The sequence below is a fragment of the Aulostomus chinensis genome, chromosome 12 (assembly GCF_037954235.1).
Source record: "Aulostomus chinensis isolate RoL2024-O1b breed Wild chromosome 12, RoL_Achi_v1.0, whole genome shotgun sequence".
Classification (NCBI taxonomy): Eukaryota; Metazoa; Chordata; class Actinopteri; order Syngnathiformes; family Aulostomidae; genus Aulostomus; species Aulostomus chinensis.
Genome location: NC_141331.1, coordinates 1,722,872 through 1,741,998, shown reverse-complemented (window position 1 = coordinate 1,741,998; position 19,127 = coordinate 1,722,872). Strand labels below are relative to the sequence as shown.

Sequence of the window (19,127 nt, the reverse complement as noted above, 5' to 3'; positions counted from 1 at the left end):
GTAGATTCCAGGTTGGTTGACAGTTTACCAACACCGGCACCTGCACCGGCGCCTGCTGCTGCTGAGCTGATCCTCTCCTGTAGCCCACCAGTCACATGACGATCCTGACATGTTCTCTCAGCCACACGTCAGCCCTGATGACGGCTTCCTGCAGTCATATGAAGACACAAGTGTCCAGTCTTTACCTGTCAAAGCAGGAGCTCACCTGCTGAGCCGTCGAAGCTGCGCTCCCACCTCGCTCCTGTCCCACCTCGCTCCTGTCCCACCTCGCTCCTCTCCCACCTCGCTCCTGTCCCACCTCGCTCCTCTCCCACCTCGCTCCTGTCCCACCTCGCTCCTCTCCCACCTCGCTCCTGTCCCACCTCGCTCCTCTTCCACCTCGCTCCTCTCCCACCTCGCTCCTGTCCCACCTCGCTCCTCTCCCACCTCGCTCCTGTCCCACCTCGCTCCTCTCCCACCTCGCTCCTGTCCCACCTCGCTCCTGTCCCACCTCGCTCCTCTCCCACCTCGCTCCTCTCCCACCTCGCTCCTGTCCCACCTCGCTCCTGTCCCACCTCGCTCCTCTCCCACCTCGCTCCTGTCCCACCTCGCTCCTCTCCCACTCTCCCACCTTGCTCCTGTCCCACCTCGCTCCTGTCCCACCTCGCTCCTGTCCCACCTCGCTCCTCTCCCACCTCGCTCCTGTCCCACCTCGCTCCTGTCCCACCTCGCTCCTCTCCCACCTCGCTCCTGTCCCACCTCGCTCCTCACCCACCTCGCTCCTCTCCCTGTGAGTCAGCAGTCAGGTTTCTCCTGGCCGTCCCTCGGGAAGATCTGCGAAAGCAAAGAGAAACGTGGGTCGTTGTTAAACTTTGGGATCGTGTCCCTCTGCTGACCTGATTCAGAACCATGAACTGAAACGAGAGCTGTGCTTGAGATCGACAAGATCAAACGCAAATGTTTCATGACCTTTATGACCTTTGCTGTCACCTCCTCCACCCCTCAGGCTCCTCGCAGATGGAAACCTTCTTTAATATCACTGCATCAACACAAGAGGGCAACGTTGCAAAACCTAACAGCCTCATGGCTCATGGCTGTGACAGGAGAACCTGGTGGTTCTACAACATGAACCTGATGGCTGGAGCGCTGAGCGCTCCCCTGCCTGTAGTCACCATGTCACCAGACTGTTGTGCTTGTTATGCTCCATCCAACAGAGCTGCTTGGTTACATCAGCAGACCGTCCACAGTAGAACTGACCTCCGTAGGTGCGACTGAAGAGCACCTTTGGTTGTGTTTGGCTTTGATGTTAGCTAACATAGCTAACATCAAGGGCCAGACTCAGGGAGGCCCTGGTGAGGGAGGAGAGTCTGGAGCTGGAGGACAGGACAGAGGACCGAAGGAGAGGAACCTCATCAGTGAGGAGCTGAAGGGGGCCAAGCCCTCAGAGCGTCCCTGGTCTGTCAGCCTGGCTGAGCTGAGATTGGTTCAGATGGTCATGTGGGTCCTCTCAGGAAGAGCCCTCAGGAGGCAGTTTATACCTGACTCCTGACTGATAGATCAATGTTCAAGCATACAGTAAATACCTTATTTAGTTCCATCCCTCCCTCCATCCCTCCATGTTCCCCCTCTTCTCCTGTTCAGGGTGGTGGGGGTGGAGCCTATCCCAGCAGCCTGGTCAGGTCACCAGTCCATGGCAGGGCCAACACATAGAGACAGACAACCATTGGCTCTCCCAGCCACGCCTACGGTCAATTTAGAGTCTGGATTAACCTGGTCCCTCTTGATGTCTTTGGACTGTGGAGGAAGCTGGAGTACCAGAGAGAACCCAGCAGGAACAGGGAGAACATGGAGACTCACCCAGAAAGACCCCGTGCTGCAGCCGGGGCTCCACCCACAACAGTGATGACCACGCCTCCTTATTTAGTTATGAATTAATAATTTGATTGAGTTGTCAGAGGGTTATTTATCAGGGTTTCAGCTGATGAGCAGCAACAACTGCAGTTTAGCTTTTACTGTTCTTATACTACATGTCAGACTCCAAGGTTTAATGTTAAAGTTCTTCGCCTCTACCCGAGGCCTCTACAAAGCCCCCCAAAAAAGCTGCTCTGGTGTGGGCGGGGCTTAATGTCTCAATAGACTGAGGTGGCTGACTGTATCAGCCCAGAGGTGGGAGGAAAGAACCAACTCTCCACATTCTATGACTCGTTTACCTGTAAGGTCGAGGTATGATGACACGTTCTCTCAGAGCCATCAGCAGGCCTGTGGGGGAATGGCGTGATAGTAAATTCACTGAGCGTCAGATAAATGACAGTGAGTCATCAATCCCTGGGTGTGACAACCATTCCAGAATGTCACCTGACTGATTCGGAGGAATTAGCAAAGAACTTTCCCACAACATTCACCAATGTATCTAACCCTGCTTCATGGGACGGAACCCTTTCACTGAAACATCAATGTCTGACGAACGGTGAAACCATAAAGAGCATCGCTGTCCAACACAGTAAGAACATTTCTTAATACAGTGCTACAACACATATAGTAGCAGTGACGTCCGGCACGTCATCAGCAGATGCAACATGGCGTGTTAAGCAACACACTCATCATCAGTCAAGACCTGAGGAGAAATGATTCGCACCTGATGAGGGAAGATGATCTTGTTTTGTTCTTACAGCAGGAAGAGAAATCCCGTTTCATATAAGAAGGTTCCAGGTGAGTCCTTCATCTCCACCGCACACTGGACAATTACTCATATTCACTTTCCATCCATTGTCTTCCGCTTATTCCTGTTGAGGGTGGTGGGGGTGGAGCCTATCCCAGCAGCCTTCCCCCTGGACAGGTCACCAGTCCATGGCAGGGCCAACACATAGAGACAGACAACCATTGGCTCTCCCAGCCACGCCTACGGTCAATTTAGAGTCTGGATTAACCTGGTCCCTCTTGATGTCTTTGGACTGTGGAGGAAGCTGGAGTACCAGAGAGAACCCAGCAGGAACAGGAACCTTCTTGCTGGGGGGCCTCAGTGAGGACCACTGCTCCACCGGGCCGCCTCATTCACTTTCCCACCATCCACCAAAAATGTCTCTTTTTTTCCATCAGTTTTCTTCTTTGGATTTCGGAGGTTTTTCCAAAGAACCTCAACTCAGTGTTGCATCCATGGTAGCCTACGCTGTTGCAAATGTCGCTAAGTGAAACGGAGAATAAATTGTTTTGAGTGTTACACAACATCCACAAAACCTCTCTTTGACTGTCACAACTTGATCCATTTTGTCAGATAATGTTTGGGGTAATCTGAAGTTATTTCCTTGTTCCTCAACATTCTACTTCAGCTGGCGTAAATCACTGCATCATCCCCCTGGTGGCACAGGAATGTTACCATAGACATAAACTCGACGCGCTGTGAACCGCAATTACATAAAACCAGTGGCGATGAACTTACTGAGCACTGCGGTAAGGTGGGTGACGGAGGTGCATCTATATGAAAACATGAGGCACAGCAGCTCTGAATTCCAGCATGTTCTGAGGCCCATGTTAAGATTCCATGTATCTTAGCATTAGCTTTGAGCGTCACACTGGTGTTGATTCCTCGCAGTTCTTTTAGCACTAAAACTGATGGTCACTGTTGTATTTTCACTGTGGTACTTCTTTCCTACATGTAGCAGCTCATCATCAAGGCCTGTTGAGACGATTTGTGACTCTCACCATCACTCCACTGTGGAAAAAAAAGATGGACACGAGCCAATAACCTCCAACTATTTACTGTGCGCATGCCAGCTCACGTCAGCCACTCTGATGGACGGTTCGTCTGAAGTTGCTGCTGCTCGGCTGTCACCCAGGGCAGGCCTCAAGGCAAACACTGGTGCTTCAGATGCTGATGCTGAATTAGCATCATGCTCTTTCCTCTAAGAAAATATCCTTGACTGGGATCTGAATGTTAGACAGTATTGAAAAAGGAAGAAATGAGAATTCATATTTTCTTTCTTAAAATTAAAATTCTTCTCTAAAAAAATTGCTTTTTGTCAAGGAATTATTGGTCTTTGAAGACAAGGGCTTTTGATTTGGTGCTGGAATGCTGTCGAATGGCAAAGTTGGACAGTTACTCTTTACCAACATCAGGGAGATCAGACCCTTCCTGACCCAACAGACCACACAGCTTCTGGTTCAGGCTCTTGTCATCTCACGCATTGACTACTGCAACTCTCTTCTGGCAGGCCTCCCTGCAGGCTCATTCAAGCCTCTGCAGATGATCCAGAATGCAGCAGCACGTCTGGTCTTCAACCAGCCCAAAAGGGCACATGCCACCCCGCTGCTGGTTTCTCTTCACTGGCTTCCAGTCCAGCCAGGATCAAATTCAAGGCACTTCTCTTGGCTCACAAAAAAATCAGAAGAACGGCTCCAGCCTACCTGGAATCCCTGATCCAGGTCTACTCTCCTTCTCGCCCACTACGCTCTGCATGCCAAAGACGCCTGGTGCTTCCAGCCCAGCGCTGCTCCAAATCTCTAGCCAGACTCTTCTCTTCTGCTGTTCCCAAATGGTGGAACGAACTACCGAACTCTGTGCGTTCTGCTGAGTCCCTTTCTACTTTTAAGAGACAATTGAAGACTCAATTGTTCAGAGAGCACCGAGGCACTGAACCTGACTCTTCTCCTCTTTGTCCTGTGGTAGAATCAGTCAGAGGGTCCAAGACCCAGCACTTAGTGACCATGTAGCACTAACTGGGTTGTGTGACGTTGTATGTTTGTTATATGGAAAAAAAAAAAAAGGTGGGGGGGGGGCGACACTTCTTCTGCCACTAGATGGCAGTACCTGTGACCAAATCACAACTGAAGCACTTTTGCGCTTCCTATGGACTTTTCCTTAATTAGGTCTAAATTCTTGCTTGTGTTGAACGTCGCTTTGGACAAAAGCATCTGCTAAATGAAATTGGAGAATTGGAGAATTGTACCAGTGACATATTTGTAAGACAGGTAGATTTATTCTCAACAGCTCAAAGACATTTGAAACCTGGTGGCCAAACAAACCAATGACCATTTTAACCATTACTCATCAGGCATAGATCATCAGAAATCTATGTCTGGTGTCCCACAAGGTTCGATACTGGGCCTACTTCTGTCCACCATGTATGTTTAAGATCTGTTTAGTCAATGAAGTATCAACGTATGCCGATGATGCAGTAATTTTAGTTCATGTTGAAACTGCGAAAGAAATTGCTTAGATGGTAAATAGAATCTTTTTAATATGGCAATTCTCTGAGTTTATACCATTCAAAGGTAGCAACGGTTGAGGCCTCCACTCAGGCTGCTAAGCTACTTATTAGCAACAATGATGGTTTTATTGAACCGGTGATACTTTGATCACCAGATCCATGAATTCAGTTCATTGGAATACCATTTATTCACTCATGTTGACATGGTATGTTTCTGTGGTTGGGCGACACCAGCGATACCAACATGTTATTGCGGTAAACGGTTTGCATCCAGATCAGTAAAAGATCTTAGATACACAAGAACCATCAGGTTCTCAGGTTCAGAAGTAGAACCTGATTGGTTGTCAGACATCTCAACACTAATGTTTCATGTTGTGCTGCCAGGTGAGTGACAAAGGCTGTAGCTGTGACATAACCAACTAAAGTGGCTGTTCAATTTCAATAGTTAATATAAGCAGGTTTGTCAAGAACTCAGAAATACAAGATGACAGTGAAGAACTGTGGAATTGGTTTTTGTTCAAGTTAAGGAGGCACACATGAACTATCCTGGGAATCTGCTGTCAGTTCAACCAGTTTTAAACAATGCAGCCGACTTACGCTGTTCCTGCTTGTGTGACCTGAGTGGGATCAGTATAAGAAGGGGATGCTGCAGACTGAGATGACATTCTCAGGGACGGATCCAGAGCTGAAGTCTAGTTAGAGAACATCTGGAACATCAGGAACGTACAGAAGGTAAGTGCTTTAGTTTGCAAGCTTGAATGCTTTCGAACCTAGATGTTCCCCAAGGGACATTTTTGTTCGATAACTTTTGAGCTATTTTTGAAGGGAAATGCAAAGGTTTGTTTTTAGTCATGAAATGGCCGTTGGCATTACATATAAAAAAAGGATGTTAAAAATATAACTCATCAGATACATATATATATATATATATATATATATATATATATATATATATATATTTACAAATTATGAAGTTCCAATGTCCCAATTTATTGATGTTTTGGGGATTTATAATTTTTTTCCACGAGTACATATCAGAATGATCTTAATGTTCTCCTGGTTGATAATGAAAACAACATAAGGTAGTAAAACTTCAACCAAAAAATTTATTCTTGCCTTTCAAGCACTGAGCTCACAAATATGTAGATGTAGTATTACTTCTTTGTGACTCCAGAGAGCAGAATGAGCCAGCCACATATAATTAGCTTGAAGCTAACGGAGACTGACACCTGAGAACAGCGAAACACTCCAAAAATGTCAGTTTACTAACGGTCAAGTTCATTGTCTGCTAAAATCCAGGTCTTTTTAATCCAGCTATGAGATCACAAATGACTTTCATTTGACACAGAAACAAACTGGAACACGAGAACGTGCACCGATGACCTCGACCAGCTGCCGCGGTTTTGTGGTTTTTAATTTCAGTCTCCATGACCTGGTGTTTGCTGAATCACCAAGAGGTCATGCAGGGAGGACAAACATCCCTGTGAGCTGAAGATGGCGAGTCAGTAAAGGCAAATCCCAGTTTTAGGACATAATTAAAGATGAAGTCGCCTGCACTCCAACACCAGCCTTTAGGTCCTGAACCTGACAGTTAATTAGGAAATACTGTGATTTGCTTAGAAAGATTAATCTTTGACTCTGACCAGCTGTCCCAGATATTAGGAATATTGCTACAAACTCTCTATTGGGGGGCAGTGTGGCCCAGAGGTGGCCGTCTAGCAAGTGAAGGGTCGCTGGTTCAATCCCCACTTCCCCCAGTGACCATGTCCAAGTGTCCTTGAGCAAGATACTGAACCCCTAACTGCTCCTGATGGCCCTGCGATGGACTGAGGACCCGTCCAGGGTGAACCCCGCCTCTCACCAAATGTCAGCTGGGATAGGCTCCACCCCCACAATTTTTGATGGATAAGTGGTAGAAAATGGATGGATGATAAATGGATGGATGATAAATGGATGGATGGATGGATTTTCTATCTTGAGGTGACTGAAAAAGTCATCCATGCATGAACTCCACCCTGGTCTGAGTGACTGCAGCTCCTTGATTCCATTGTTGGCCATGGTGAACTCGTTCAGAACGCGGCTGCCAGCCTTTGATCTTCAGATTGTAATTAGAGAGATCTCACCCCTCCCATCCTGCATCGCGCCACCAGGAACCTGTCAGGTGTAGGACTGATTTAAAACTTGTACTAAGTAAATCCCTACATAGACTGACTTGCCAGGTGAGTGGAAGGGTTGGGCGAACGTTTCTACACTGCAGTTTGGGTTGAAGTTAGCTGAACTTACAGGATGCCTTTATGCTGAAGTTATGATATGTGAATGTGAAAGATGTCTGACATATCCTCCAGCTCGCCGTTCCCACCATCATGCTCCTCCTCGTGGTCGTCATGGCTGCCCTCAGCCAGCTGCCAGGTAACAACACACGTGGCTTCATCCACACAGCTGCCATGTTGAAGCTCTTGATGAGTTTTGGGGCAAGATCACAACAAGTTGGCCATTTTTTTAAGTTTGTCTTAATTGCTCTCCTAAATCTCTCTTTCTGTTTGTTCTCCTGTGCTACAGTAAGCTGGTCCCCTCTGTCACCAGTTCAGAGGAATTTTAGTAATTTTAGTTTCTTGACACTGACAGCCAGGATCACCTGATGGTGCTCTGACTGGCTTGCGAGGGCCCACAAAGCCAACAAAACTTTTGTGGATGCTTAGGAGAGGTTGAGGTACAGAGGCCAATGAGTAGAAAGCACAGGCAAGGAGGAAGAGGGGGAGGTAATCTTCCCTCAAGAAAGTTCCAGGAATGTAGTGTGTTGAAGTTTTACCTTCATGTGGCTGCACCACAACACATCCCACTACAGTTCTAATGTCCCATGGCTGCCCACAGCGGTGGCCTGAGGCTTACAGAGGCAAACTAGTGACTGGAGGATCGCCAGTTCCCCAGGGGGAAAAGCTGGGTGGGTAAAGTCAGTTGGCTCCAACCTCATTACCACCACTGCAGTGCCCTTGTGCAAGGCCCTTGACCCCGAATGCCAAGTGGCCTGTAGATCAGACTGTGGTGGTACTGTAAAATAAAGTATCGATCACTTTTTTGAAGAGATCAGCTGACAGACAGGAGAGGCATTAGTTGGGTGTAGCAAGAACATCAGTAACCAGCTGATCAGCAGGTCACCAGCTTGTAGGCCAAATGTGTTGACCAGATCATTTCCATGGCAACTGCAGGCTGCTGAGTGATGGTCTGCAGCTCACCTGCTGACTCTCACCTGGTCTCCTTGTCAGCAGGGGCGACAGCTGCTTATTCTGAGGAATATAACATCAGCGGATGTCCCTTTCACTATTATGGACAAGAGTACGACACAGTATATGTGAGTATGAAGATGTGGCACAATTAACAGCTCCAGACCACAACGCAGGCACAGCGCAGGATTTATGATGCACTGTGCACGTGAATCCACCAATGAGGGGTGGAAACAAACTCACAGGCTACACGCACGCAAAGTGAACTACTAATGGCCTGCTTCCTGATTTCTGTCGGGCCACAAACGCCACCCACATGTTTGGAGGACAAACAGACAAAGCAGTAGAATTTTTTAACTGAATTCTTTTCGAACTGGAGTTACATTATGTTAAATCATTAGGCTTTGTCCTGAAGAGGATTCGGCAAATGGTTCCTTTGTTTCTGAGCATGGAACATTTAAACACATATAAAGTAATATGTGGTGTCTGGATTCCAACCTTGTACATGAAGACACAGGATGAAAAACACACTGCACAATTTCAATGTACAAAGTTGCCAATGAATGTAAATGTAACAATGTAAATGGACTCACCGGAGTCTGTGCACATCATCTTGAACAGGTGAACATCAGCGCAGGTGTGGTGGAAGTTTGTTTCAGAGACTTCTACATGTCTGCCATCGTCCACGATTGTTTCCTGATTCGTCACGACTCAGCAAGTCTCGGTGACATCACCACCACTGACGACTTGGTGGTGAATGGATCATTATATCACCTAATCACAGGGCTCACAGGAACATCGCCGTGTGCTCACATACTGACCGTGAAGAATGACAGCAACGGAAGTGTTGTGAGTATCGTCCGCTGTCATTGCAGTCTGTCTGAATGCCGAAGCCTTCTCTCTGCCTCAGCTGGCCATTTTAACCATCTCAGACGTTTTGTTACATTTTCAGTTCAACTTGCATTTTCGCTCATTTGGGAAACAAGGAGTTCTGATGTTCAAAAAGACTCTGATGTTTGATGTGGTGAGTTCTTCACGGTTCTAAATCTCTTGTAGAGGTGATTTAAATACATCATCATCCAATTACAGGCTTACAGACATCATCACTGCATGTTGTTGGTCATATGTTGACTGTCGTTGAAACTCCTGGCTAAACACTGGCTATGTTCCATGGACCTCAAGAGTCCGATATTAATCACATTAAGAACATATCCTGAGTCAAACGCCACCATGTTTACACCTCAACCACAGAAGAAGACGTGGCGGCTGCTGCTCCAGCTGCCGGCCAGAGTCACTGGCTCTCCTCCGAGGTCACGGTTCTGCTTAGTGGCATCGAAACACTCAAAACATTCCAACGTGACAGAAATGATTTGAGTAGGGAACTGAGAGCAGAGTGCACATCTCCCCGTGTTCAGACTTTAAATTACACACATTTCTGCTGTGTTGTTGAAGTTTCAGCCAGTTTTGGTTCAGCGAGTGGTTCAGTGTGTTCACCGCTGTGGTTCATCAGTGTGACAGTAACGTCTCATCTGTAGAACATGACTGTGATAGTGGACAAATTGGAAGTGGGTCAGTGGATTGAGACGACTGGACTACCGGTGATATATGGGCTTGTGACATCATGCAGGCACTTGGGTAAGCAGAGCTACGGACTGTCCGAGCAGCCAGCAGTCAGCTGGTGAAAACACCAGCACATCTCCTCTCGCTGCTTTCACTGACGTTTCTCACCCCTAAAACTGTCACTCCCACGCAGCTTAAAGCTTCCTCACCCCAAAAATGTTGTTTTTTTTTGTCTTTCAATTCCTCACTAAAACAGGTTTTAAGGTCATGAAGATGTTTTACCCTCTGTCATTATCAGTACCCGTAATCCACAAACACTGGGATTGATGACTAAAACCTGGTTCAGCCAACTGGTGGTGCTCGGCGCTTCTGTTCACAACATGGACATGTTCCTTTGTCTCCAGTCAAAGTGTTTGTGGATCCCTGATCATACTCTACCAGACAGTGACATGGAGGGTTTGTCAGCAGGTGTTTTTGGACAGTTCAGCTGTTGTTAGTCATCAGTCTCAATTAGCTTTTGCAGGAGGGAAAACTTCTGCGATCTCAAGACTGTTAAGTGAGGAAGAATGCATTTAGTTGCTTCTTAGTTGCTCTTTATTCTTTTCCACCATGTAATTGTCTGTTTCCTTTTAGGTGTTGTATACCTGACTGACACTAAGACTTGCGACTCAGAGGGTTCCTCTGTGACTTGCAGTAAATCTGCAGAGCTCTCCGTCATTCCGCAACACAAAAGGTTAATATTTGATTATTTCTGGGAAAATTGTTTTTCTGTTATGTCACCACAACGATGTCCGTTTTTTTTTTGCCATTTCATCTGGTTGACTTTGTGTTGTCATGGGTTTTGACCAAATGTCTCGTCATGTTGCCCGCCTCTGTTAGGTGTGCAGAGGAAAAGTTCCTCTGTACTGTGACCGGACCCAGCATCATTGATTTCAATGGCGGCGTTACCTCTCTCCAGGATCGCTGCGCCTACCTGCTGCTGTCAGATTCAGGCTTCAAGCTGCAAGCTGCATTCCAAGAACGCCGTCGTAGAGATGTTGTGTTTTTAGACCGTGTCATCCTTTACCTGCCTTCATCGCACGTTCGCTTTTACCTGGAACAAGGCGGGAAAGTTTGGGTGAGTGACCAAAAGTCACACTTTCATCTGGATTATTGAATGTCCAACTTCTAATACTGTGGAATTTAATCTCCCCAAACAGATACTGGTTTAAAGGTAAATTTTGGGGTCACATTGAAATTTGAGTTGAAAAGAACTGGTTCAGATCATTACTCATATTCTTACAAAATACATTTCTTGTATTTTAATATCAAAATCCAGTCGGTTTTTCTTCCTGTAAAACTGAACATGATGCATGTCAACATCAGCATGTACTTTTCAACCATCAGCATTCCTACGTATGCCTGTCAGTCATCTTCAACTATTAGTGGCACAGAGCGAACATTTCATGTTAGAACCCTGCAAGAGTGTATTAGGGGCGGGGCCTCTCCAATTATTACTGTACAAAAATACAACTTTATCATCAAATCAGATCACATTTCACAGAGAAAACATTTTCCCCTGATGTCGTCTGGCTGTTCTGCTTCAACTCTCTGGGACTGGCTGAGTTCAATAAGGGTTTATCTACCTGTTGCTAATCCTGCTAACTGCTGCTAGCTTTACTGGCCCAGCAGCTTTTCGTTCGCTGACTGAATTATATGGCAGAAGCCAAACCTGGCAAGAATGCACCTCTCTATCATAACTTGATTTGCTGTCTTCAAACTGGCCTGCCTCAGGCATTCAGCCCAGATGCTGGGTTCAGTCCAGCTCTGACTGCTCATGAGGAGCTCTCTGCTATTTAACTGGCGAGGTGACTTAGAGATGCTGGCTGAGCAAAGTCAGGGCTGACACTTCTGCAGTATTCCCTCCTCAGTTCCTCTGCCTTCTGTTTTCATCTGGACATTAATTAAAGCGAATAGTAACCATCTCCTTTTGGGCAGTAGAGGGCGCACTTGTGGTACCTTCCAATCGCACACTTGGTGACTGAATTCTTTTTGTTTCACGAACATCTGTGTGATCAAAAATGTTACTGTGCAGAAACAAGGCTATTTGTCTCTGAACTGTGCTGGAGGAGGAAATGGAGAATAAGGAGCACCGATGTAATGAAATGTCGAGTGTGTCGGCCATGTTTGATCCAGTATTTCCTCTCCACTATGTCTCACTGCTGTGATCCAGCTGGATGACACAGAGCTGAGCCTTAGCAGCTTGCCTCAGCTGCATCACGGCGTGGAGCTCCAGAAGGACCACACCGGAGTCACTGTTATGATACCACAATCCAATGGCACCACCTCTTTGTTCTTTGATGGAAACACTGCACAAGTCCACCATGTATCAAACAAGTGGATGAGAAAAGGTAAAATCTTGTCTTGCAAGCGTGCACTCTGGGTCTTCCACCGGCCAGTTTGGCCTACAGCGATACTTGACACAAAAAGTCTATCTTGCATCTTAAATAAAAACAAATAGGTGTCTTTTTTTTCTATAAAACAAGATATTGCTTCTAGTTTGGTGCCTCCATGAAGCACTGGACTTGAGGTATGACAGTTAGTTTTTAATCCAGTCAAAGTGTTTGTGGATTATTGATCCCACAGCTGGATCGAGAAGACCTGGATTATACCAGACGTTCACCCAGAGAGTTTGTAAACAGACATTTAAGGTCAATTTAGTTGTTAGCTGTCAATCTCCGTTAGCTTCAAGCTAAATATGCATGGTTGGTTCTTTCTGCACTCTAGAGTCACTAAGTGATGCAGGAGGAAAAAAAAAACATCTCAGTGAGCTCAAAACTCCTATTAATAAATACCTTAGAGACAAAGTACACGTTTGTGTGAAGTATTGCTTTAAGCACAGAGAACTGCTTTCTGCTCTGCTTTTGCCTTCAGATAAGGTGAGAGTCTGAGTTGATCAAGTTGACTGTTCTGACTCATTCTCTTCTCCGCCACTCTGGGACCAGGTGAATCAACTGAATGGGCCCCCAGTTTGTGTGCAAACTCCAGCACGCCTCTGAGTGCCGTGAGGGTCTCTGAGCACAGCTCCAGCTGGTGAGACCCCTGATCGCAGCTGCATCACTGAGCTGTACAAAAACCTGTTCATGTTTCTGACCCCTGGTGTTTGCTGCCCCTAGCTGTGAGATGAAGTACACTGACTCACCTGATGTCAGCACTGACTGCCCCAAAATGACTGCACGGTGAGCAGCAACACACCTGAGACTCTTTGATCTATAAAGCCTTCAGGAAAATGATGTCATGTGGTCTGATGTGGGCTCTCTCCATCTCCTACTTCAGCTGTAATCTTCTGAGGGGGGCGCCTTTCATCAACTGCCATAATGACATTGACCCAGAACCGTACATCACTGCCTGCAACGACACCCTGTGCCGTTACCCGTCTGGGAACAGGCTGCAGTGCCAGTTCCTGGAGGCCTATGCCAAAGCCTGCCAACTGTTGAGGGATGAAACTCTGAAGGGCTGGAGGTCAAACACCAACTGCCGTAAGACCTCCTTCTACATTCGAAAACTAAAAAAACACCATCAAGTGTCTTCAGGTCTGCTTCTGGCAACACATAAGGCAAAAATATAAGATAAAAAAACATTAAGTTGACGCAGTAATGGTGAGTTACTTCCATGAAGGACTGGTTGGGATCTTGGTTGGTTTGGGGAGGGGTCATTATTCAGCTTAGCCACTTGAGTAGAGGTAAAAGAAACATAAAATCTTGTTATTTCCATCTTTTAGACATCTGCGTGCAAGGGGTAGCCACGTGGAGCCCTTCAGACATGGCTGTAGAAAAGCATTAGCCTGTCATTTAGTTAGCTTGTAGCTTGATAGCACAGCGTCCACAGAAGGAGGCGGCAACAGCTCTTGTACTCGAAGCAAACACCACTCATCACTCATGTAGTCTTTTCTTGGGTTGTTTCAGACTCCACTCAGGACGTCTGTCGGGACACCTTCTGCAGTGATCATGAGTTTTGTACTGAAGGCATTGATGGTCAAAGCAGCTGCTTCTGTCGGGCCATTTTTGCTTCTGAATACAGATCAAACAACACCATTGGTAAGTCAAACTTCAGGACCGACAGGAAAAACTATTGGCCTGTTTAGCAGCAGCAATTTGGATGAATAAAAGCGGACTAAACAATAAATGAATCTCATTCTATGTAGTTTGTAATGCTGTTCCAGCAAACCAGCATGCAGAATGACCCTGACCAACTTAAACAGAACAAGATGATAATTAATGTGTATTAATGACGCCTGTGTTGTCTTCTACAAGTCGTCACAGTGGCTGCTGTGCCAAGGGCCAATTCACACATGATGATGTACAGGTGTTGCCGAATTGGCAAGCAATAACAGACCCATTTCCAAATTTCCATTCATATCAAAGTTTCTTGAAAATGTTGTCCTAAGCCAACTACTGCCCTACCAACAGCAAATCAACATACTGGAAAGACTCTAATCTGAATACACACTGCCGAAAGTCTACAATGACCTTTTCCTTTCTGGTGACTGTGCCATCTTGATTCCCCCTCAACCTCAATAGAGTGCTCAGTACTGCAGACCATGAGGTTTTGATAGAACAGACTACAGAGGTACTGGTACTGGTGTCGATGGTACACCTCTGAACTGAATATACCTCAAAAAAAGAAAATTCTCGTTTAATATTGGCACTTTCTCCTCTTCCCCAGTTAGTCTTTCCTGCAGAGTTCCACAGGGATCCACCCCTTGGTCCCTTTCTTTTCTCTATATTCATGCAACCTCTTGGTCAAATCACTGAAAAATACATTTCCTTCTATTATTGAACAAGTGATTGTCTACTCTATCTCACGCTGAAACCAAACTAGACGCCATCTTGGACTGCAGCTACCAGAGGTACATTAACATTGCACTAAGATGTACTGAGCTGTTGACAACTTTATATTTGTCAATTTCCCTCATCTGTCCTGCTGTTCAGTGAAGTCACCGATCTGTGGGCAGAATTCAGCTTTAGTGACCTTGGTTGGTTGTCTACTGGAGGAAAAAGGCATTGACTACAGGGATTTACAACTGAACCACGAGAGCTGTAGAGGTCAAAAGGACAATGTGACCCATATGGTGACCTTCAGTTTCAATGGTGGCAACAGCTGTGGGTCGGTGATCACGGTGAGCGTCTGGCTTCTACAAACTTATTTCATATCTTTTGCAACCCAAATGCAGTGCTAGTGATCTGGTGATGCTGGAAGATGGTGGTCCTCTGCCTGCTATGATTTATGAGATGCATTCTGTTATTAATGTTCGACATTGCAGGCTTCATGTCGTAACACTCAGAAACCCTGTCACCCTGCAGGCCAACGACAGCCAAATCACGTTCAGGAACACCATCAGGTCACGTAACACAAGTAGCCTCATCACTCGCCAGGGTCAATTCAAAATCGACTTCTCTTGCTACTACAAACAGCCGAAACACTCAGTGAGCATGGAGGGCGTGACCCTCCAAATCAAAGACAAGTGAGTGTCTCAGCAGGTTTGACACCTTTACATTGCAGTTACAGAAGATGACTTGTTTGTTATTTTCTTTCAATTAGGTAATGATGGCAAAGCTTCGATTCTCTTCATACTTGGGTTAATTGTCATTGTGTGTATCAAGTACTTATCAGATTCCTCTGCCCAAAGAATTCAGGACACCTCTACATCCTTGCTGATGGGAGCTAGTGGGGACAGACTACTAACAAGAGCAAAACTCTATGGAACATCTGCTCACACAACCATCCATTTACACTGTGCATGTTCTGCAGCTCTGTGATCCGCCACATAGCATCAGGAGCTTGGGAATACACTCTAAGCATGAAATTCTACACCAACGCTGGCCGCACACAAATGGTGGATTCCAGCACCGATCTCAAACTGGACCAGACCATCTGGGTGGAGCTAATGACAGACGGCCTAGACGACACACTTGTTACCCTGGTGACTGATTCATGCTGGGCTACCAATGAGCCGTCACCAAGTGGGAGTCTGAGATATGACCTGATCAAAAACGGGTGAGATGACCAGAGGCATCAGCCAGTCTGTGGCCAGACTCAGTGGATTTTGAAGGGATCCCTTCAACACATGGAAGTGCAGAGTGGCTGGATAATTTGTTTAACTAGTGTTGTGATCCCAGAAAAGCTGCACCAGCTGACATAGAATTATTTACAGATGAAAATTTTGAATAGGATGTTGTCTGGGTCTGGACTGCAGGCTTCCTTATCCAAAAGTAGGCTGTCAGGGGAGCTCGAAGTTTTTAGGGGGTGTGAGGCACCTCTTAAGGAAAACCTAGGTAAACACAGTGATTTGTGTCACACCTCCTGTCAAGCAGAGTACTAATACTGTTCAGTTGCCACTGAGTTGGAAAAACATACTTGAGTAACAGATTGAAAACAGTAAGTAAGGCTGGGCAGTGTCAGACTACTTTAACAAGATATCAGTACTTTTGATTACAATTTAATGATATAGGTACCAGTGATTTTTTTTAATCAAAAATTGTAATTAATAGTCAAAATCTTTACACTAAAGGTGACACCAGCCATGAACACCAAATTTATCAAAATCCAAAACATGATTATAATTTTAAAAAAGTGTAATTATGCTAATAACTGAAAATAGTCCAGCATTTTAATACTATTGCTAAATAATAAGGTTAATAAAACAGTGTCATAAACACCTCAGTATGTACAAAAAAGAAGTCCAGCAATTAGACAAATAACATGCAACTGTTCAAGTAGTTGAGTAGTAGTTGCAAGGTCAGATGCTAATGCGGCACTCAGGGGATCAGACCTGTGACTGGCTTGGCTGATGTGGCTGTTGATGGCAGTTGTGTGATTCTGCGCAGCTGCTCAAACCCTGCGGATCCCACAGTGATGGTGGAAGCCAACGGACAGGCAACAGCCAACTACTTTTCCTTCAAATTGTTCCAGTTTGCTGGGATCAACGGCAACGTTTACCTGCACTGCTCAAACCATCTGTGCGTGAGGAACAACAACTGCAGACCGGTACGCCCACAGCTACAGGCAGAACTCCACCAGGCCAAACACGTTTTCATGTGATCAGTTCCAGTCCAGATAATCCATTTAGTTTTGAGCATTTTGACAGAAACTACTTTCAGTGAGCAGCTGCAGTCAAGCATCATGCGTTTTTGTGTTGAACTTTGTCTCAGAGCTGCGTTGAAGGAAGCAGAAGACGAAGGTCTGTTGGGTCAAACGATAGAGATGACAACCCTGCTTTCATCACCATGGCGTGGACTAATTAGGTAAGGAACAACCTCGAGAATAAACATTGTCAATCCTGGTGTGTGCTGCCTTTTTGACTTTGTGGTATATTATGTAATATATCATGTGAGAGATTCGGGGGAGTGCGCATGTCGAGCAGAACCAATGTCAGAAATAACATATTGCTTTGAAATGAAGAGGGACAGATACAAAAAAAAAATCAATCAAATTCAAACAAAATGTAACATTTTTATAAAGTATTATTGTTCTTCAGGTTAGTGTCACCATGGCTGCAAAAGCTAATACCTCAGTAAACTACTTCAATTTTGGCGCCCTTTTATCGAACTTCAATGAACACTGAAACACTGAAATTGGAGGATTTTTTTTCGTCCAGCTTTGGCTGTGTTGTTCCCTGGGGGCTGCCAAGCCGGTACGGCAGTGCTCCGGTAGGCAGACATGGACCAAACAGCAAACAGTTGGATACCTGTCTGAGTCCGCTTTGACGGAAAAGCAAAAGTGCCAAGGGGTTCACAGCCCAGGGAAGCAAAATTGCCCGTTACACAGCTTTCCAACTCCTCATAGATCTGAGTGACTTGACAACAAAATATTTTCTCCTTGAGATATCATCTGGCGTGACTCATACAGTAATCGCAAGGGTCCGGCCCCCAGACATCCTCCACCCCTGCAGCGTTGTGACATGACTCACGGTCCTCTGCTGCAGTGATAGATGTCAACAGGTAACCGATGATGTACACGCATCACATGAGAGCTGTCAACAGCCAGGGACAATTTCAGTTCCAAATTTGTTATGTGAGTTAAACACCACCTTTTGCTATGTAGGTCAGAGAAAAGTCGCACTCTAGGGACTAATTATTAACCAGCTCCACTGTCTTCTCAGGTTGTTTTCATGGTGATTGGGACTGAGTGACAATCTGCTGAGCTTCAGAAGGATTCCAGTCTTCCAGTTCTGATGAAGAGCCCTCATGTTTGGATCTCACCAGTTTTAGAACTTCTCCCCTTGCAAAGATTTGCTTGGATGCTGATGCTCAGACTCAAGTCTGAAACATGGAACTGAAATGCATTTCAGTCGCACACACGATTGACACTTCCACCAGACTGGACTTGGATCCTTGTCTCCACCCCTCTCTAATGTTGGGTCTCTTTAAACTAAAGTGCAGTTCGAGGCCTGCTCCATTTGTAAAGTTACATGAGGTATCTCACACGATAAATAAAACTGACCTGACTCGGACTCTGGCTCTTACACTCATGACTTTGATATTTGCATTGACATGAAGGAACTACCTGCTGAGGGTCCTTCCATTCTGTCCTGCATTCATACAAACCTGTCTGGTGGGCATGGCCTCAGAGGATGCAGCAGCCGAACCATGGCAAGCAGCTGTGCACTTGTACCTTTTATCATAACTTTATCTCTAAAAACATCAAAATCAAAAGAACTGTTTTACACAACATTTTTGATGTCAAAATTACAGGATGCTGGATTGATGATGCCAAACTTTATCAGGCACCTGAGAACGCATCAGGGCACCGAAGGTTAGCAAATATATGAAACATTACCTGACTGTTAGTGTCCTACAAGCTTTGAGAGCGCTACTTGATTGGTGGTCAAGACTTGAAACCCAAGTGGTTGGCGACTCCACATCTGTCAGACACGGTAGGGAATTAGTACTTAGTTCATTTCTATACCACTCGCATATCATGCATACTAAATACAAGCATTTTAATCTAGTGCGTATTCATGAGTGATCACAGGATTGATTATAGCTTAAAGTGATTCAAAGCACAGAAAAAAATCCATCCGTCCATTCACATTTAAATTTGTTTTAGCAATTAGCGTAAACATGTATGCTGTCTCCATGTTGAGAATAGTTAGATTTCACTTGCCTGATAGCGAAGAGGCATG

The 19,127-nt window shown here is 45.7% G+C and overlaps 1 protein-coding gene across 1 annotated transcript; it reads left to right on the top strand.

Annotated features, from left to right (window-relative positions):
- The first annotated feature begins 109 nt into the window (after positions 1-109).
- LOC147251693 (uncharacterized) lies at positions 110-18,340 on the top strand. The gene is made up of 18 exons (XM_086221118.1): positions 110-833; positions 986-1,168; positions 1,290-1,471; positions 2,116-2,202; positions 7,529-7,592; positions 10,598-10,697; positions 10,844-11,081; positions 12,177-12,354; positions 12,949-13,036; positions 13,120-13,182; positions 13,280-13,482; positions 13,909-14,040; positions 14,935-15,122; positions 15,307-15,467; positions 15,755-16,000; positions 16,831-16,990; positions 17,155-17,247; positions 18,105-18,340. Exons 1-17 carry the CDS (start codon positions 110-112, stop codon positions 17,245-17,247), a joined length of 3,090 nt encoding a protein of 1,029 aa, XP_086077244.1. The 3' UTR covers positions 18,105-18,340.
- Positions 18,341-19,127: the final 787 nt, after the last annotated feature.

What these genes read in the sequence shown, in the direction of transcription:
- LOC147251693 (XM_086221118.1), top strand. Translation starts at nt 110, where the DNA reads ATGTTCTCTCAGCCACACGTCAGCCCTGATGACGGCTTCCTGCAGTCA. An exon ending in TGCCCTCAGCCAGCTGCCAG is followed by an intron (nt 7,593 to 10,597) that starts GTAACAACACAC and finishes GTTTCCTTTTAG; the next exon opens with GTGTTGTATACCTGACTGAC. An exon ending in GGAACAACAACTGCAGACCG is followed by an intron (nt 16,991 to 17,154) that starts GTACGCCCACAG and finishes ACTTTGTCTCAG; the next exon opens with AGCTGCGTTGAAGGAAGCAG.